Source organism: Lolium rigidum, chromosome 7 (assembly GCF_022539505.1).
Source record: "Lolium rigidum isolate FL_2022 chromosome 7, APGP_CSIRO_Lrig_0.1, whole genome shotgun sequence".
In the NCBI taxonomy this organism is placed as follows: Eukaryota; Viridiplantae; Streptophyta; class Magnoliopsida; order Poales; family Poaceae; genus Lolium; species Lolium rigidum.
Window position 1 is genome coordinate 323,057,099 of NC_061514.1, and position 20,954 is coordinate 323,078,052.

The window sequence follows — 20,954 nt, forward strand, 5'->3', positions numbered from 1 at the left end:
CATCAATCACCACCATTTCTAAGAAGGAGTAAACATGACTTCTTCAAGGGACAAGGAGCAATAAAAATTGTGAAAGAGATCTAAGCAGTAGTTCATATGAGAAATTTTCTCACAACAATTTTCGACGCCTTTTATTCAATAAATATTTACAAAGATGAGAAGCAAATTAATTTGATAGCCTTTCTGGATGCAGAATTGACGCCTACAATAACAAGAAAATATGCCATCTCTCTTTTTCTGCAAATTCGTAGTTTTATCCCATTCTTGTGATAGCTTCCAGTGTTGCCCTCAGAACAAGACCGTCCTTGGTTGATCTTTTGTAGTATTTGTTCTCGGCCTTCGTTGACTTGCCAAACTGCTCGTACCTGAATGTTGGAGACAAAAAAAATGTCACTATATAATTTCGGACTCCTCGTAATTACACCCACGAACTCGAAGAAAACAAGAAGCTGGGTTCTCAGCACTTGGTTATTAGTAGGAGTTGAAAATTTCCAGCAGCAACAAGTATCGATACAAAGCCAATTTGAATGTACATATAAAGCAAGCTCTTCCGGAAATCACCTGTTTCTGCCGTCGGCTGCCAATGGATGGCGGATATACCCTCCCTCTGGCTGTCCGGTAGAGCTGGATTGACCCATCCTTGCTACGGTCTCTCTCTCTCTAGGCTATGTTGATGTAGCTCTGCTTGCAACTTGGTTATTTACTTGCTGTAGAGACGTTGCTGGTTACATCTGTATATAAAGGGTTTTGGTTCGAATATAATATACATATACAAGGGAAAAAGTGCTAAGATATATGGTTCTTTTGATTACTGAATACAGCCTTTTGCGCTTTTGGGCAGCATGAACTGTGCTGCTTCATGGTAGCACTTGTTTATTTCCTTCTTTAGCATGTTTCTTTCATGGTGCCACTTGTTATTTGTTCTTTAGCCTGTTTTTTATTATGTTTGATCTCCAGCAACTCACACTATCCGTCAACAATACTCGGGCATTCACCAGATCCATTGATGAAATGATATATTTAGGCGGGAGCTTTTTTGCTCCCGCGGTGAACACTCCAAATATGTTTGTCTAGCTAATTTAAATTTATATAAATTCCTGACATTATTTTCAAGATTTGTAATATCAAGAAAAGAGCAGGTGGTCGGTGATGGAACTCAAAAATTCCGTATCGTCAATCAGTACTGCCTCTTGATCTTGCCAGGTGACACACGGTAGTAGCTTGGCTCGTCTGAGATCGGCGGCCCCATCTTCCTCCACGGCGCCATCGCCGACATATCGAACCCACCGTCGTCAGGTTCTTTGCCGGCAGGCTACGGGGCCGGGGATGGAGCAGGACACGAACAAGGACAAGGCGATGTTGGTGCTCCTGCAGCTGCATCCTGCGGAGGACGGCGAGCTGCCGCCGCTAGGTGTGTGGCTCTGGACAAGGAGACTGTACTCGAGGTGGCCGCGAGGAAGGCGAGCAGAAGCGGCAGAAGAAAACAGCGAGCCATTTGGGGTGATGGTGACCTTGGCTCGTCCTGGTGTTTGCAATTCGCAGCGTACTACATTGTGAGGCTATCTTGTGCTACTGCTATATAGAGGTGTTCGAACGCTTCTGTACTTAACTAACGAACGTTTTAGTAATTCAGCCGTTCCTTCAACCCCTGATTGAATGAAAAGGGAGGTTAAGTAATAATAACTATGACACGGATTTTTCTTTGCAGAAGGAAGTTGGGGCCAGTACTCTGATCTTGTATTGTCTGAATTGGGTAGGTAAAAGTGCACACATGTGAATAACATTTAGTTCAACTTTGTAGAAGAGAATAGAATCAAGATTGTGAGATGCAAGCAATGTTCCCTGGATAATTGTTTCTGAAACTTACTACCATCGTTTCTTAAAACAGCTGAGCCAACATTGGAGTTTATCTTGAATCAACAATTTCATGATCATTGCGTCCTCACAAAAGGGGAAAAGATGATTTTAGCAGCCGGCCAACATTTGAGTTTATCTTGAATCAACAATTTCATTGTGTTTTGCCTGTGTATACATAGCAGGAATTTGCATAGTCATGAAAAGCATCTTCCGACAACATTTTTGTGATAGCTAGCAGAGCTAGCAATTCTTACGAGGTGCACACTGAGCTCACCAGTGCTGGAACTAGTATGGCCCAAGTAAACAAGAGTCAGTCCAATGGGGGCCATACATGCTAGGTTGTGTGGTTGGTTGAGCATTGCAATATTTAGTCCCACTTTGCTAATCTAGATAGATTGAGAGCATATTATAAGGAAGCATTTTGTTGTCTTCTAGATAGTACTATACACCTCTATATAACGCATGCGCTCGTGTGAATATTCGCGACTTAAGACTTGTACGACGGTGTGGATCGAATAAAATCTATTTCTTTCCAGATTTTTTTTGGTTAGTAGGCTGAGTAAGTTCTTGTGCTCGGCTGAATAGCCTGTTCGGTGGCAATTTTAAATCTCACCCGCACAAACACTGTAGTGTGTCTACTAGTTAACCAACGCAAATTCATTACTGCTGAGACTATGCAATTATTCAGAAATCAAGTGCTTGCCTCAAATAAAAATTTCTTCCGAGACTATGCAGAATATCACATGACACAGAATGTTCTGATCAGAATCTCAACTCTTCACATTTCTTCTGCAGAACATTGACTGTTATCCTTTTCTCTTCAGTTAACACTGAGTGTACAGAGAACCGGAATAACATGCGCTGATTTACAGAAAATAGATACGGAGATGAACAAGATCGAGATTTAAATTGGTGAGGTGAACAGTTACAGTGTGTAGAAGATTTTGGAAACAGAAGAACTTTACAGACTCTCATTTGTTCCTTGAGTTCTCGCGTGCTGCGCCATGACTAATTACATCTCGTTATAGCTCTGAATTTCACCAAGGGAAGCAAAACCCAGCTTTTATAGCATCTAAGCATACATTTACATGAGCTGAACTGTCATAAGATTGTCAGATGCGTCCTCGAAGAACTGTGCTCCCTTGAGTTATCATGTTGAATCTACGAGAATCGTTCCTGCACAAATGAAACCGGAGCTGTCAACTAGAAGCAACAACATGTCAGTTACCACCTAATTGTTGAAAATGCTTATCCAGAGGACACGATCTTTAGTGGACATTTTCTGATCAGACTCTCAAACTCAATCCATTTCTTCAGATTTGAACAAGACACGGACTCAGGGAGAAACTCCCTTCAGTTCACTCACGCCGGACACACTACATTACACGACCCCCTAATTGAGAGGCACGGACTGGACTAGACTCAAATCAACACAACGACACTGATCACTGATCGATGACAGTGACCAACTCAGACTAGACTGACGACACGATACCAGCGGCTCTGTTCCTCCCGATCGATCTTCAGTCGACCTCCTCCATCTTGCTCTCCTCGGCGCCGTCCTCCTCCGGGGCGGGCATGTCGGCGTCCTCCTCCTCGGCGCCAAGGTCATCGATGTTGAGCCCCAGCTTGAGCATCCTGTGGATCCTGGCGGCGAAGGTGTTGGGCTCCTCGAGGCTGAACCCGGAGGTGAGCAGCGCGGTCTCGAAGAGCAGCATGACGAGGTCCTTGACGGACTTGTCGTTGGGGTCAGCCTCGGCGCGCTTCCGGAGCTCCTCCATGATGCCGTTCTCCGGGTTGATCTCCATGGTCTTCTTGCTGGACATGTAGGCGCCCATGCTGCTGTCGCGCAGCGCCTGCGCCTTCATGATCCGCTCCATGTTTGCCGTCCAGCCGTACTCGCCGGTGACGAGGCAGCACGGGGAGTCGACGATGCGGTCGGAGACGACGACCTTCTCGATCTTGTCGCCGAGGATGTTCTTGATGATGGTCTTGCAGATCGAGGCCCTCGAACGGGTCGGATGCATGTTGTAGCGCCTCGGACGGGTACGTCGTCACACCCGCTGCGGGCCACCACGTATGCCTTCCTCGGACGAGTCGTCCCGCTAGCTGATCGTTGACCCGTCGGCGCGCGCACACGTGACGTGCCTGTCTCGATCGTTGCGGAATGAAACGGCGCGTTCCCAACCAAATACAGTATGTCGTGTGTGATTACGCCAGCTGGATATTAAAAGAAGATCGAGCCCGTACGGTCCCACCCAAGTCCCCACTCAAAAGACGCCAGCCTGGCTCCACCACGTACTCAAACGAAACGCGGACCTCCGCGAGGTTGACCAAAAAAAAAAAGGAGATCGCATCCGGAATTTCCGTAGCACGCACGGAGCTATCGGTTTTTTTTTCGCGTCAGGAATTCCTCAAACAATTGCTGTTACCGTCGCCGGCCAAAAGCTCGTTCGCTTCTTCTTTTCATTCGACTTTTTTTTTCGATTCTCTTTTCACTGGACTTCAAACGCGGGGCCAAAAGCTCGTCCGCTTCAAACGCGACACCAACAAGTCGACGGAGAGAACAAACCATCCACCGCTCCTTTTTTTTTTTTCCTTCTTGCTTCCGTTTCGTTTTGCTCCATCCATCATCAAAAGATGTCCAACATTTATTTATCTAAATTCTCCAATGACACTAAAGTGTCTAGATTGCAAGATTATTCACGTCACAAATTGTATTACCAAAATCAAGTGTCATCTCACTCTCATGCATAAACACGTGCAAATTACTTAAATTAAATACAGCTCCACCCCTAACACTACTCTTCTTCAAACAAGAATATTTACTTGCCACCACAGCAACACAACCGAGTCCCGGCATGCAACCGCTCAACCGACACAAACTGCAACACCGCGAGAGGCGAGACTCATCGGAACCAAGACACGAGCATCTGCTTGGAACAGAAAAAACAAATGCATGGATGGTCCCTCGTGGATGCACATCTAATAGCCCTACCATGGCCCATCGACGGCCCCAATGACAACAATGGACCAAGGGAAATGAATGAATCACCTTGAACCCAGGCATACATGTGATGTATTTATGCACACGTGTTGTCACCCAGGTTCCAAGGGTATCAAAACAGCAATTTTACCTTGCAGCAATCAAAATCCTTGTCATTTTGTAAAGTGGCTATAGGCCAGACACACATAAAAGATTTACAAGGCTATTTGAACTACCATCCACCCAATCTGAACCAACTCTTGCATTTAACCTAGAACAAATCCATGCACTAGAAGTGGAATAACAAACTGAAGCTCATACACTAGGCCGAGAACCAATTCATGCTCAAGATAAAAAAAAAAACATCCACTAGCGCAGAGAGTCCATGTTCAGTCTAAGGGTTCAGGGAGAACTTGATGTCTCACCGGGCGCCTAGGACGTCAAGGGAGACCATGAGGAAGGAGGCAAGTCACAGAGACCGCATATCGTTTTTCACAACCACCAGAGCACCTGGCATGAACAAGTAAGAAGTGGAGACTGTGTTAATTTAGCACATGGCATGAGCATATCATCTTGCCAACAGGAACATTTTTAGTTACAATAAATGGTGATGCTATATACCTGAAGATAGTCGAATCGGCAAGAGCCACCATGGATGTGCATCAGATCTTCGTCTCATGGCCTGTCGCCGACTCAGACAAGGACAATGGGCAGACGGAAACAACTGCAAAAGAAGCACAACTCATGTAATCATATTCTAGACTGTATGATTATGAACAAGAATCTAAACAAAACAATTTGTGGTACTACATAAACTAGAACGATTTGTACCTCCGGAACCTTCAGTTATATATCTCTCAAATATTACTAGGTTTTATCAGATGCGCTGGCTGATTATCTCCACGTATTGGTCCGGGATCTTCTTCACTGTTCCGAGCACGATGCTACCTAGTACCCACCCACAACACTGGCTGGGTTTAACAAACACATGATGCTGCTCAGCTCTAGACCATCAGATTTATTATTTACAAAACAAAAAGATTACTCCAGCTAATAAACCATATTAAACACAGAGTTAAGGAGGTAGAAAAGCAGCTGCAAGATGCACCCAGCTGCAGGATCCATCATCTACTCCTCCTCAAGAAGAATTAAAACATGATGACCAGCTCTAAATGGAAACCAGGTATACAAAAATGACAGCAAGTTTCTGTATGTGCATGAGTGAACATGCATGCTAAGGTTCCCGCCTTTTCATTCAGCAATAAGCAACTCACGAGCCTAACGAAATAGACACTCCATGAAACATCTTAAATAAACTAGAGAGGAAGTCATCACAGCTCAAAAACGAATGACAACCAATAGTGCACGGCATGAAAAGCTCATGCAATCAAATCCTGGAACAACACATGCCTAGCTTGATTATTATAACATCTGAAGGAGACGCAGTCGCGAAAGAATCATCATCACATGAATCCATCAACCAGATTCAGTCATCAAGCCATCATTGTGATCACAAACCCACTTTGATCAATTACACATGAAAAAGATTGGTTCGTGTTGCAACACAACACTCTGAACATTTATTGACCATCAGCAGCACTCCTCCGGCTGCCTGAACAAGGAAGATTCAATTTTTGTTTCAGAATTGGGGAGAAGAGGATCGGGGGTTGCGGGTTGGGGCACGGCTAATACCTCGAGAAGCACCTGGGGTGGTCGACGTTCCGGTGCCGGCGACTCCGCTGGACGGCTCCATCTGCACGGCCACGGCCTCCGGGCGCGAGGACCCGGTGGTGAAGGGAGCCCAGGGACGGAGCGGCGAGGCGAGGTAGGGGACGCGGAAGACAATGGAGGAGGCGTCGCGTGTGGCCTGGCCCGCGCCGTCCACGACGCCGGCCGGCCGGCCGGCCGGCCGGCCGGCGACCTAGGGTTTCGCGGTGGCGAAGGTTCAGGCTTGATTGGACGCGCGTCGGCGAGGGATTATGCAGGAGGTACGGTGTCGGAGCAGCGCCGGACGGTGGCGACGCCGGCGTGGCCCAGCCAGAGGCGAGAATGGAGCGGCAGAAAGAGGGCGGAGGGGCATGTATCTGGTCGAGCTGGGCGCGATAGAGGTGGAGGGGAGGAGGGTCAGCAGAGGGGAGGAGCCGCCGGTGGTCTGGGGCGGCGGAGGTTGTGGGTGGCCGGCGATATTGAGAGGAGATCGAGAAGGAGTTGGGTATTGGGAAAGCACAAGACGGAGTCACGGAGATGGTGTGACGCTGGCCAAAATTCAGTCCGTGATTATGGCCCAAAATCCCGTCTGTGATTGCTTAGCCCAAACTAAAGTATTTATATTGCTTAGCCCAATCTAAAGTATTTATTAGCTCTCAAAAAAAAAAAGAAATTTCCCGCTCGCACAGCTCCAAAATAAAAACTCTACATCTCAAAAAAAAAAAAAAAAACTCTACAGCATCTCACTCAAGTCTCGTTTGGTATTTAAGCAAGTAGTAGTAGTAGTACATGCGTGCGTATGTATTGGAATGAGCGTACAAATCGATGGATGGATGCATGCACTACTATAGCTAGCTTCGTATGTAATTTATATGTGGTACTTCTACCACAACACATACATGAATACATGATAAAATTTTCAAACATGCACATATGCATTTGCACCCCATTGCACTTGTTACCATTGGGACAATAGACATTTTTCGAAAAGTTTTGTCGACAAAAATCTGTGTGGCACGCTAAGTTCGAGGATATCATGGATTGGCGGGTATTTACATGCACACGCCTCGAGGGAGGCAACCGCGGTCCGGCGATGGCGGAGGACAATCACAACCACGGCACATGCATCGATGTGATACCCATGTTACCCGCTGAAAGGCGATACGAAGGCAGACACGAGCCAACAAGCCATGTATCGAAACAACGCCTCGTGAAACCTCGATCCAATATGCTAGGGTCTAGGAGTGTCGCTGATGCCAGTGAGTGTATAAAGACCGCCACCAACCGCAAGAGTACCGAGAAGTGTCGATGAAAAGGCGTTTTATACCCGAGACTATGGGACCACTCTAGAGTGTTTCTCGAGAAAGGCGAAAGATAACTTACGGAGAAGGTGCAGCACCGAAATGTCATCACCATGGTCGAAACATAACATGTTGTTGAAGGCTCTCCCTAGGATGACAAGACAGCTTTGCTTCGGACACCGTGATCATAACCTAGTTCCTCTACGGCTATATCCCATGGGATAGAGGGATGAAAAAAGGCAAAATTATCTGATGCCTTCAAGCCCAACATCATAAATGGCAAAGTAGACATTGATGGATTCGCAAGCCAACATAAGACCCACATCAAAGAAAATGTAGGTATGACTCGTTATTGGTGATAGAATCAGTAACACTAGACCACAAAAGGTTATACACTTGTCAGCACAACTCACAAATAGCTCTCCAAATAAGGCAACGGGGACAATGGGTGCACGGCCTAGCTGTTGTCGGGCCTCATGCTCTCGGCATTGGCGCTAACAATGTACACATGCGTCGGAGATGGTGGCGTAAATGCCTTGCGAAATAAGCACAAAACAAGATTAAGTAAAAGCCTTCTCAAAAAGTTATCAATATAATAAATAAAGTATTACACGTGGTTTTAGGACACATGCGCCATCAAAGACAATGGTGGACTAATATCGAACTTAAATCTCGTAGTTAGAGGCGATGCCATCGACCATACTTACAAAATATGAGTGTGTACTTAGGCACATGCACGCATAAGACCTCGGGTGTACATTGCCGTAAAAGGAGGATTATAGAGGTTCTCAAACCATGCAGAGATTTGCATGGTGACTATCTGGTCATCCTTGATGTGGCCAACGACAGATATATCGATGTTTATACTAGCATAATAGAACCAACCTAATGTCACATGAAATAATAGGTAATAAATCTCAAAGCATAAAATAATGAACCAAAAAACATGTGACAGGGAAATGGTAGCTATTAAGTATCCCTTCGAATAAACTAAGGACGATGATGACAACTGTGGGCGATGGCTCCGACACCGGAGAGGCCGATGTAGAACACAACACCAATTCACATATATCATCTCCAACGATGGTCGTGATTAAAATGTTTTTCATAACTTGAGTTTAATATGCAAAAAGTCATAGGTCAAAGTTAAAGTCGAACCAAGCATGGTAGTTTAGGCCAATAAACATCATCGACAGATCGGCATTAGGAGGACACCAATACCATAAAAGTTTAAACCAACTATTCACCCTCCTCTAGGAGGCCTCCGGGTGTCCTTTTAGTAATGCGTAGACACCTACCGCAATATTAACGAGAAGTGTTCATGGAAATGCATTAGATACCCGAGACTACGAGACCACTCAAGAGTGCTTGCCGCGTAAGGCGAAAGATAACTTACTAAGATGGTGCAGCACGAAGGTGTCATCACCATGGTCGAAACACAACATTTTGTTGAAGGCTCTTCCTAGAATGCCAAGAAAACTTTGATTGGGACACCGTGATCATAACCTAGCTCCTCTTAGGCTAGATCCCAAGGGATAGATAGACGAAAAGAGGTAAAGTTATCTGATATATTCAAGGCCCACATCATAAGGCCCATGTAAACAATGATGGGTTCGCGGGTCAACACAAGACCGACATCAATGAATACATGTATGACTCATTATTGGTGATACAACTAGAGACACTAGATTGCAAAAAAGTTATACACTTTTCAGCACAACTCCCAAATTGTTCTCCAACTAAGGCATGAGGGACAATGAGTAACAATGTACACTCATGTTGGGGATGGTGGCGTAAAAGCCTTGCGATATAAGCACAAAACAATATTAACATGCGCTGCCACCGACAATAATGGACTAATATTTAACTTAAATCTCATAGTTAGAGGCGATGACATCGACCAAACTTACAAAATATGAGTGTGTACTTAAATACATGCATGTATAAGACCTCGGGTGTACATTGCCATAAAAGGATGACTATAGGGGTTCTCAAACCATGCATAGATTTGCATGATGTCTATCTTGTCATCCTTGATGTGGCTAACAACAGACATATCGATGTTTATACTAGCATAATATAAAAAAGCTTAATGGCACAAGAAATAATAGGTAATAAATCCTAAAGCATAAAATAATGAAACAAAAAACATGTGACAAATTAATGATAGCTATTAACTATCCCTTAGCATAAACTAAGGACAATGATTGCACAATGGGCGATGGCTCCGACACCCAAGATTGTTAAGCGCGATGAAGAACACAACACCGATTCACATATATCATCTCCAACAATGATCATGATCAAAATGTTTTATATAGATCGAGATGTAAATATGAAGTATTTCATAGGTCAAAGTTAAAGTCGAACCAATCACAGTAGTTTAGGTTCTAAATTTTCATTTTGTATTATCCTATCTACTATAGCATTGTGGTGTTATTGGAGAGCACCATTATTCCAGAACTAATATGCACTTCTACTTTAAGAGTTCTAGAACTTGGGTTCATTGCCTATATATACATTAGCAAGCACGGGGAGGTTTTTGAGCCTATATTTAGATATTTTTTGGACTTCTCGGACAACGACACCCACCCTAAGTTTCATCGTTTCCTTCATCTCGCATGGCATCTCATCACTCTTTGTTTTTTTTTTGGCATGAGCGGACTCGGGGTGTAATTGTTGATCTTGGGGAGTTGAGTCGATATTTTGTGTCACCGAGGTAGAGTGTGAGTACAAGAACATTTTTTTACGATGCCAAGCATATGACGAAAGATACAATGCATGCAAGAGATGGCTACAAAGAAGGTATTTTCCCTGCACATCGAACATTAACTAAGAACCTAGTTCGAATTTTCCCTGGGAGTCTGAGGATATGTATGGGTTGAAGACCATGCCGCTGCTCTTTTTGTGTCATTGTAGATGCAAGGCTGATTGTCAGAGTCATCAAGCCACGGTTCAACCGTGATCTTATGAGCAGAGTATACCGGGGAAGAGCGGGTGTCTACATGGAACCATCAACGTCGGCAAAAATGCTTCTTCTCCTTGCTCTCATGAAATCGTCGACTCACCGGAAGTGGGGGATGTCGACTTTGGTGTTCAACCTCATCCCTGTTCTCTCAAGTTTGTTTAACAGCCCCCCCCCTTTCGGAAAAGAGTTTATCCGATCTCGCAATTTTTATTTATTTATCAAGAGTATATAAATCCATAGGCATGAAACGAGATGATAGCAAATAAGGCATCACATAGTAGGTGCATGAATGGAAAAGAATTGATTTATTCAAATGGGTTAATCAAATGTGTAATTGCTTGATTACTTGCACTTTTTCATGGAAGGGCTACTCTCTTCGTTTGGGCAAGTCCCCTCCTCTTTTTCATGAGTAATATCAAAGGACAGACTAATATTAATACCCTAAAATCAAGCGACATGTTCATTTATCTAGCCAATGCATGACGTATTAGTAATAGGAATTAAGTGGGAAGAGAAAAGGAATGGGAGAGTCATTAATCCTAGGTACGGTAGGCAAAGCGTCGATCTAGTAGGATTACCGGACGAATTAAATCCGATGGAGCCATCCCGGCTATCAATGTGCACCCAATTTACTTGGTGATCTGCGTGATTCATGTATTACTACTGTAAATAACTGCGTTGCTTTTTAAAATTGTGATATAGTGCCGTGATATATGAGTTAACAAGTTTAATAGGCTGATTGGCCTGCTTTGTGAGTCAACAAATCCTATTTTTACGGAGTAATAATACATCCATCCCTGTAAATGCTGATTGGGCAGTAAAAAGGGGAGGTAATTTACATGAGAAGACGGAAGGAACGCACAACGCATGACCTCCGTTCTCCTATCGATCTCTCTCACTCAATCCGCCGCCGCCGCCGCCGCCGCCGCTCGGTGCTGCTCTCCGGTGATAACCCCGCCTTGCAGTTCACCGGCAGGCCACCCCACCACACCAACGCGATTCCCTCGCCACCGGACACCCCCACCTACCCAATCCCCATCCGCCCCCATGATTCCCTACATGCCGGCGTCGAGAACCTCCGCCCGGTCCTTGTCCTCACCATCCGGAGCGCACGGACTTGGGCGCCCCCGTGGCGGCGCCGGCGCAGGTCACGACCCCACTCGCCGTCGTGGCGCCTCCCGTCGACCTGGGATCCCGGTGCCCCTCCGACTCGCTGCGCCCGCCATGGGCGACGGCCCAAACAGCATCAGCGGGCGGCCGCCGGAGGGCCTCCTCCACGGCGTCCGCGTCCCGCCACCGTGGAGCTCGTAGCAGGGAGGCAAGGCGGAGTAAATGGTGGTCGCTTTCCCGGCCGCCGGCGACCTCCAGGACAACCTCCCCGAGCTGTGGCCGCCGACCTGGCACCACTCTGTTCCCGCTGCCGTCAGCCACCTCCCCAACCTGCAGCTGCCCGGTGAGGCCCCTCTCCTCCTTCTCCTTCATGCCTGTTATTCCTTGTAAATTTCGTTTCTTTCTATCTACTATGTTCATGAACTTCACTGGACACTGCTAATTTGATGCAAAAAAGATGTGCAATGGCTGTGGTAAATGTGTCCAAGTGACGATGATTATATTTGTGATACTGGTGGCTTGCTTTTGATTCATTCCTGTAGATAAAACAGAGACGGTTTGCTACTGATTGCACAAAATGCAATTCAGCTCTTATGCACTGCCTACTTTCAGTTTTGGATACAATTTCAGGTCCCTTACTTACAGACACACAAGTAATCTCGCACGCGCAATGGGCGTCTGGACTGATATGAACTCAACAAAAATACACTGCAAATATATTATTGTAGTAGACTAAAGGAAGAATCACTAGATATGCCAAGCATATGTCTTTGAATGGCTCATTCATAGCTAGATCATTGGCACAAAATTTCTAGTATATGTTAGATCAACAAATATATATAATTTATACTGTGAGCATTCTGCTTCAAAATATAAGATAATGCATTGCACAATACAGTTTACCCTATCGCTCGATCCCATAGCATGTACTCGTCTACTAAAGCACAATTACGAGTTGCCTTCTTTCTCAGGATTCTACCAAGCTTTATTATGAGGCCAACAATAACAAACTTGCTACGAGTTACTCGCATCCAAAGTTTCTAGTTAGCAAAAAAAATGAAAGGCTCCATCGGAATTTTAATGTTCTCCCAATTCTTGTGGATGTCAGAAAATAATGTATCCATAATCTGTAATTGGTTTCTGTTTGCTTCGTGTTGGACCACGGACCATTATGTATGAGTCCAGTATTATTGCAAATGAGATGTGATACAAGAGTTAGTCAACACAAACCATGTACATAAAAATAGTTACCAGAAAAATAAACAGTATTAAGCAACAAAGAGTGGTAGTGTATCTAAATAGTTAGTGATACAGACCCATGTTGACGATGGTGTGCATTCTCCCATTGGAATAGTGTCTTCTGATTATTAAAACCCAGCGTTGAACAAAATACATTGGTGTCTGAATGTTTTCACAATCTCACCCACCTTGGTGTCTCCACGTTTCATATCCTTGTGTTTGTCGAGAACAAATTTGAGAGATTATTTCCTGATGGATATCAAGAGAGAACCATGAGATCTGTCGGCTTCTTAGATGTGATCGGTGAGTGGTGCCTCATGTGCAGCTTGGCCTTCTTCGGGTCATTGTCGCCTTGTCGGTTGGTGCTGGCTGCGTGCCTTTCCACAGCAAAAACCTCGCCTCTACAGGGATGACTGCAGACTGGCCATCGAGGAGCACATGGTTATCCTCGGACTGGGCGTCATTCAGAGAATCTTGTGGGGCTGGCAGTGCGCGGCGGGACGCCTGGGGCGGCGCAGTGAAAAATATGGTCAGGAATTGGGATGCGGCGGCGTGGTACTGCTCTCGATGATGGGCGGTTATTCTATTTTTCGAGTGTATGCTGCAGTTTTTGGACAATCTGTGCGGGCGGGGGATTGGTGGCAAATGGCATGGGCGTGGGTGTGGAAATTGGTACTACATCATTATGCTAATCCTAATCGTTAGATTTAGGTGATTAAGGGTGATGGTTATATGAGGGTACAACTTAAACTGATGCATCATTGGAGAACTCTAAAGTGTTATATGCGGGAAATCGTGTGATAGATGTTATATGGATCCAACCCCTCTCGTGCTTTTTATATTAGTGTGTATGTTCAGAAAAATAGCTTTGGGGCTTATATTCTCACGGTACGAAAAAATTATAGAAGTTGTATGGATGTTGATATGCTATATCTAATGCTTGTATGGTCTCATGATTAAGTCGATCAGTCCACCAATCTGTTGAAGAAAACATATCTCTTTTGTCGTTTTTAGTTGCTCATGTTAGCTTCTGTTGGTGCGGAATTTGATTGGGGGGGGGGGATAATTAGGTATCAATTGGCTAGATTTTCAGATTGTTTGTGTGGCTCCAATTACTATATATGCGCAAGTTCTTTGGGGAATGACAGATTTACTATTTTTCTTTGGCGAATGAAAGATTTGCGATCACATAGCAGATGTTGCTTGCTCCACTCCACAATTTGCTCTATCATGATTCATATCTTTCCCACTTCTTTATTAGTTAACCAAATTCAATAGCACCACATAAAGCTAACTAACTCTGATAGTTTTTGTGGTATCTTCGTCTCAATAAATACTGACCTTCCCACTCTCATGTGCAGACAGAGGGACAACAAACTCAAGAGGAGGTACATAAGAGGAATCTCAGGGATGAACTTGAGGAACGTGAACGCAAGAACTTCTCATCCAAGGATAAGTCCTATGTTGGTAATACCTCTGGGTCCATATATATATGCGCTTTCTCCCTTGTCTATCGATATCGGGCTTGCCATAAGCATAACTTCTCTCCTGTGATGTTTGACTTCTGTTGTTGCCGTGTAACTTTGAATCATAATTGATAAATGAAACCTATTTTTTCTTGCAAAACGAGATGTACCGACGAAAAAGATCGAGCTCTGCTCTTTGAGTGTTGGTGGAACTAATTAATGCTATAGCAAAACCCGTTAAGTGCTTGTATATGTTCAAAACGAGCATGAATATTTACTCCGTTGGCAATCACGAGTTCAAACGAGATGAGGATAAGATAGTTTCATGGGAAATTGATGCATCCGACTCGACGTGGATGCCACAAGTAATGATGAAAGGCCTGTTTACTTCTTGCTCGGTAATTGATAAACCATACTTCTCCAAAGTGTTGATGAGCCTTTGCTTGCTGTTGCATGGACGGGATTAACTTTTACATCGTCTAGCTGAATTAATAAATTGCATCGTGGTTTGGGGCGGAAACTGTTCTGTTTGTGCTATGTACCATAAACTTTGGTATTGGTAACATATTAATAAACTCGCAAGCATGCTTAGTTCGTTCTAGTCGGGACGTGTTTAGACCAAATTGTAAAACGGCAAAAAGAATGGTGCACAACTGTCTTGAAATTTAGTTGAGGGTCTTGAATTATTTTTGTACATGGTTTTGTATTTGGGCCCTTTTTAGTTGAACTGATTATCTCAGTTTATTCCAGTTCTTACTCATCAAATTGCAACTTCCATACAACAATGACGATGATGACACTGAGGCTCTAATCGCAGAGCTCAAAAGGTTTAAATAGAAAGAGACGAGGATATGTTTAAATGCTTAATAATGTTCTTTTCATGTTTCCTTTGCAGGTAGGATGATGATGTTGTATTCAAGAACAAGATCGTGGAGAGACCAAGAATCCAAAAAGGTTCATCAACAACACCATTAAGAGTGATTGCCATCGCAAGTTTCTGCATAGGTACATGAAACAATTTTATTTTATGCTTTATGTTGTCCGGACGTGTATGTTATGATATCTTGGAAAGAGCTGGCGATGTTCCAGTATTATGAAGATTGATATGTATGACAAACTGTTAACATTTTTCTTGTCTGGATGATGATATTTTTACCTGACTAAACAAATCCACCGCTTGTGTATAACTGATATGTTGTGTCATAAATTTTGTCTTTATTGGTTGACATGTTCCCTAGCCGCATTCTCGAAGATCTAATATTTGAAGTCTTTGACATATTCCCTAGCCACATTTACCTTGAAAGTAAGTATGTTTATGTTGTTGTGCAGTCTTTGGTAATGCTTTGTGTTTCAGCTGAATTCGTTGAGTGCTTGAAACACCGTTTAACTTCTTAATTGGTCTTCTCTTGGGAGAATGTTTTTAACTGAACCCCATAGTTCCTTCTACGTTTATAGTTCTTGCTTTTGATAGCTTTCGATTAGGCTAGAAGTATAGGTAATGAGAGTTTAGCCTAGTAAAGTGGGAGGTTACACCCTCCAGCCTATATTTCTCTTGTCATTCGAGTTGTTTTGCTGCTCAAAGATTTTGTCTGGGCACTTTTCAGCCTATATCTTCCTAGTTACACGGTTGTCTGGCCACTTTTCCAGGGCTGGATGGAGATTTTGTCAACTGATGTTCAGGTATTGTTGCTTGTTATCAGATGAAGTAGCTTATTTTCCTCCCCCTTTTTGGTCTTTTTTTTTGCATTGGCTTCACTGTTTATTTGTTCTTTTATTTTCTACGTTCAAACTAATATCTATTTGTTTGCTGGCCCATCTCATGGGCAAAATGATATTTAGTGAGCCATCGATCTAAGTTGTTTTCTTGGTTTGTGGTTCTTTCTGTTTGATTGTTGTCTGATTTTTTACTATTATAGAAGTAGTAATAGTTTAGACGAGGAATGTGGCAGGTTACTCTTTACCTCTGTTTCTCTTGGAAGAGTTGGTGTGCTGCTCGGAGACTGATATCATTTTCCTCCACTGTTAGCTGGCTACTTCTTTAGAGGGCTGCTCTGGAGGGGATAGGGCGAATTCCTTTTCTCTCTCTTTAATCGCTTAGTGTGCATAGTTTCTTGTAGCTCTGGGAATGTAGCTCCTTGCTTGCCATCTATCTTGTAGCTAGAATTGACTTAGCCGTACATGAATTTCCTACATGATCCTCTCATGGTTTTTGTACTATAGCATTCTTCCTATCCGTTTGTCTGCTGATGACTTGTCTATGCTGCAGCTTAAGATGGTATGATGAAATGATGATTATGTCCCCTTCATTTAGCTCACGCAATCGGCACACATGCTAAGTCGAAATTTATCTCCTTTGTGTTTGATATGCTTCCGGAACAATTAGGAAGTTGAATTAGCGAGTTGATGGTTGTGGAGAAGAGGATGGACCCTTGTGGCGAGAGAAGAGGCGTATCCAAGGAGAAATTGTTGGAAAACGGGAAAAAGAAGATTAAGAAGGCTGCTTGACTCGAATTTTCTGTATATGCCAAAGTCTTACGTGATTGCTACAGAAGACATGACTGAAGCAAAATACTAGAAGTGGGACAATGAACCCGCACCACATGTTTGGGATGGTGATCTCATCTCCTGACTTTATTCGTTTCATTGGTGAGTAGTAGTGGCGTAAAGCTTCTATGAAATATAGTAAATTCCACATTTCATAAATTAAATGGCTATATATTGGTATTGTCCTATCTCATAATCAACCGTGTCTGCATATTTGAGCTTTTAATTTACTTAAAGATTTTGACTTTTGTTAGATAAGCATCCGGTTGTGTGCTTCGGTCTCCGTTGGCTTTATCTATTCTCGTCTCGATCTTGCAGTATAAGTTTGTTACTAAACTGTTAAATGCATAATCACCGAGTTCAATACCTTAGCTCTTAATGATGATTCTCCCTCTGCATTTCGTAGGTGTGAAGGTAGTGGAAGCGGAGCAGTATGCCCCTGATGTGGCTTGAAGGGAGCCTTGGATGCCAGATCATGCCAGGTGGCATGCTTTTTTCTGATGGGGATGGGTGTCAGGGGCTTACATCCATTGGTCGGGTGCGGCAGAAGGTGTGTGATCTTTGATTACCCGGGATGGGATGCTTTTCTGATGGGACCATGTTCTGAACAAGTTAAGCATTGAATATTTTTTAGACATATTCTACTGATGTCTTGAAGCTTACAATTATTGAGGCCCTTGAATCAACATGGATCTTTGATCTTATCAGTTGCTCTTAGGGTCCTTGTTCGCTGGTAGCTCAACTAAGGATTAAGCTAGATGCTAATATTAACTAAGGATTTCAAGCATTCACGTAGTTTCAATTATTGCACATTTCCCACTTTTACTCTAGCTGTTGTCAACAATATATGTGTGATATTCTCAAAGTCTGATCAACTTTGGCACCGCCGCACCAGAACTGTCATATGCAGCTGCTTTTGTTAGTGTTGGTGTCGACTGTGAAATTAATCCCTCTGATCTGGGCTGATACATTAATATTACCATCTAGCTTAATCAACTGAGCATGCATCTTGAAAGTTTATAAGGAATAACATAGGTATCAACAATTTCAGGTATTTTGATGAATCTAAAACTTGGAACTGTCTGCTTATGTGCTAACTCCCGTTCCTCTTGTCCTGCATTTTATTTGTCCGGACATATTTTGATTTTGTTGTTAATGCCTTACTTTTATTCCTGATGATATTTCAGGATTCTTGTCTGTCATGAGTGAGTACACGATCCAGATAAGCACCAAGCTGACCGACTAGCTCACACGCGACGACGAGTAGGTGAAAAGGAAGGTTAGGAAAACCAAGCCCAAAAAACTCATTGCACAGCAGTGAGCCTCAGGAAAATGGTAGTGAGCTCCCAGTGACAGCTGCTACGCCACGTGCCCTTCTGGTCAGGCCTTCCCACATCACGGACCGACAGCTGAGAGGATGACCCTGTTTTAATGATGTCTGGCTTTATCGAGGTGCTTCAGCCATTGGAAGGTATAAATTCTTGCCTCCTAGGTCTGATCCAAGTTTTATTCTGTTAATCAAAGTCAGGTTTCTGATGGGTTGTGACTCTGTAGCTTGAGATTTTTTCTTGATGTGGATGGATCTTATAGATATGTATTGATAGTCTTACTTGTCTTGCTACAGTTGAATGGTTATTCTTTCGTAGCTGCAGTACAAATTAATTATTATTTTTTAAATCATGAAATATTGCCAACACTAGTGTGGCGTTAAATTTGTAGTGCAATTCTCATTTAGACTCCTGTAATGAGAAAATATATGTTCTGAACATATACCATTCTTGTCAACGCAATTTTTGTCCATGGTAACTGCACATATACTATCTTATCTATCTGCTATGCATGATAGTTGAAAGTCTGGTTTTGTTCTCAATGGCACAGCTTAATTTCTGTTCTTATAAATATCTGAGCATCTCCAGAAGCATCCATAGTACAAAATAACTTTAGCTATCATCTACATTTTCCATTTTTTCAAACTAAGTGGATTGTCCGAATTGGGGATATTGCAGTGCTTAAATCAACAATATAACAACTTAGTTGGCATCAACATCACCCAAACACTTGATATGATTGTTGCTATCAAAACAATAGTAAATTTTCCAAGTTGAAAGAAACTTATGTCCATGAACAATGAATTTTATTTTATCTTTCTTTTGGCAGAGTAAAGTGGCATTGTATATTCATTTCTTCAGATTATTATTATTAGAAGCAACTAGCCCGGTTTGACATGAACTGTTTCTTCATAGGTAATTCAGGTTTGGTATGTCACAGGAAAGGATGAAGCGAACAAAGCAAATTAGATCGTTCTAAGTTCGACACTGCTGCCTTTTCTTTCATCTCCAGCTTGATAGGATGTGTGCTTGATTTGGCCCCCTGCTTGGACTACCTCCTCAGCTTGGCAGCGGTGATGTTCAGCCTCGACTACGCTCTCCGGTAAACTACTGGTCCACCTTCAGTTTTCCGGCTCCCATGTGCTCTATGATTGGCGGTGATGTTAAGCCTCGTCTACTTTCCTATAACTGTTGCTGCATTACCACGTATCTCCAAACTATGTTGTAGATAGTGGATCTCATTCCCTTTCCCATGTACATTCATCTCAACCTCACCTTTCTATTGTCCACTATACCACCAATCCTTTGCCATATTGTAAGAAATGAGAATTGGACTGATCGATGTTAGTGAAACAGAAAGAGGTTGAGGATGGTGTGCATTCTCCCATTGGAATAGTGTACTCTGGTTATTGAAACCCAGCGTTGAACAAAATTCATTGGTGTCCGAATGTTTTGATAATTTCACCCAGTTTGGTGTTTGCATGTTTGTCACGTCCCTGCGATCGTCAAGAACAAATTTGATAGACTATTTTCTGATGGACATCGGGAGAGAACCGTAAGATCTGTCGGCTTCTTAGATGTGGTCTGAGAGTGGAGCCTCGCGTGGAGCTTGGCCTCCTTCAAGTCGTGGTCGTTGTCGCCTTGCCAGTTGGTGGTGGCTGCGTACTTCCCCACAGCAAAAACCTGGCCTCTCCAGAGATGACTGCTGTCGAGGAGCGCAAGGATCTCCTCGGACTGGGTGACATTCAGAGAACCTTGCGGGGTTGGCAGTGCACGGCGGGACGCCTGGGGCGGCATGGTGAGATATATGGTCAGGACTCGGGAGGCGGCAGCGTGGTCCTGCTCTTGATGACGGGTAGTTTTTCTATTTTTTGAGTGGATGCTGCAGGTTTTGGACAATCCGTGCGGTGGGGGATTGGTGGCAAATGGCATGGGCGTGGGGTGTGGAAATTGGTATTACACCATTAGGCTAATCCTAATCATTAGATGTAGCTGATTAAGGGTGATGATTACGGGGGTATGTCTTAAACGGATGCATCAAACCCCTCTCATACATTGTCTTCGTTGTTGCCTTGTACCTTTGAATTGTAATTAATAAATGAAACCTCTTTTTTCTTGCAGACGAGAGGGACCGGCGAAAAAGTTCAGGCCTGCTCTTAGAAGGTCGGTGAAACTAAATAATGCTATAGCAGAGCCTGTTTAGTGCTTGTTTATGTTCAAGGCAGCATGAACATTTACTCTGTTGGCAATCACGGATTCAAACGGGACGAGGATAAGATAGTTCCACGGGAACTTGATGTAGATGACTCGATGTGGAGCCCAGAAGTGACGATGAAAGGTTTGTTTACTTCTTGCTCAGTAATTAATAAAGCATACTTGTCCAAAATGTTGATGAGACTCTTCCCGCTGTTGCATTGTCAGGATTAAATGCTACATCTTCTAACTGCA

At 43.5% G+C, this 20,954-nt stretch overlaps 1 protein-coding gene and 3 long non-coding RNA genes across 4 annotated transcripts; 2 read left to right on the forward strand and 2 right to left on the reverse strand.

The window, feature by feature from the left end:
• Nucleotides 1–3,143: 3,143 nt before the first annotated feature.
• Nucleotides 3,144–3,884, reverse strand: LOC124673307 (heat shock protein 82-like). Its single transcript, XM_047209415.1, has one exon. It carries the CDS (start codon nt 3,882–3,884, stop codon nt 3,381–3,383), a length of 504 nt encoding a protein of 167 aa, XP_047065371.1. The 3' UTR covers nt 3,144–3,380.
• Nucleotides 3,885–6,289: 2,405 nt separating this feature from the next.
• LOC124669817 lies at nt 6,290–6,601 on the reverse strand. Its single transcript, XR_006992334.1, has 2 exons — nt 6,536–6,601; nt 6,290–6,455 (listed from the first exon to the last, which is right to left on the reverse strand). It is a non-coding gene; the product is annotated as an uncharacterized LOC124669817 (long non-coding RNA).
• A 5,521-nt stretch (nt 6,602–12,122) lies between these two features.
• On the forward strand, nt 12,123–15,635 carry LOC124669550. Its single transcript, XR_006992230.1, has 3 exons — nt 12,123–12,272; nt 14,530–14,635; nt 15,530–15,635. It is a non-coding gene; the product is annotated as an uncharacterized LOC124669550 (long non-coding RNA).
• A 2,733-nt stretch (nt 15,636–18,368) lies between these two features.
• Nucleotides 18,369–20,745, forward strand: LOC124669549. Its single transcript, XR_006992229.1, has 3 exons — nt 18,369–18,649; nt 19,422–19,608; nt 20,628–20,745. It is a non-coding gene; the product is annotated as an uncharacterized LOC124669549 (long non-coding RNA).
• Nucleotides 20,746–20,954: the final 209 nt, after the last annotated feature.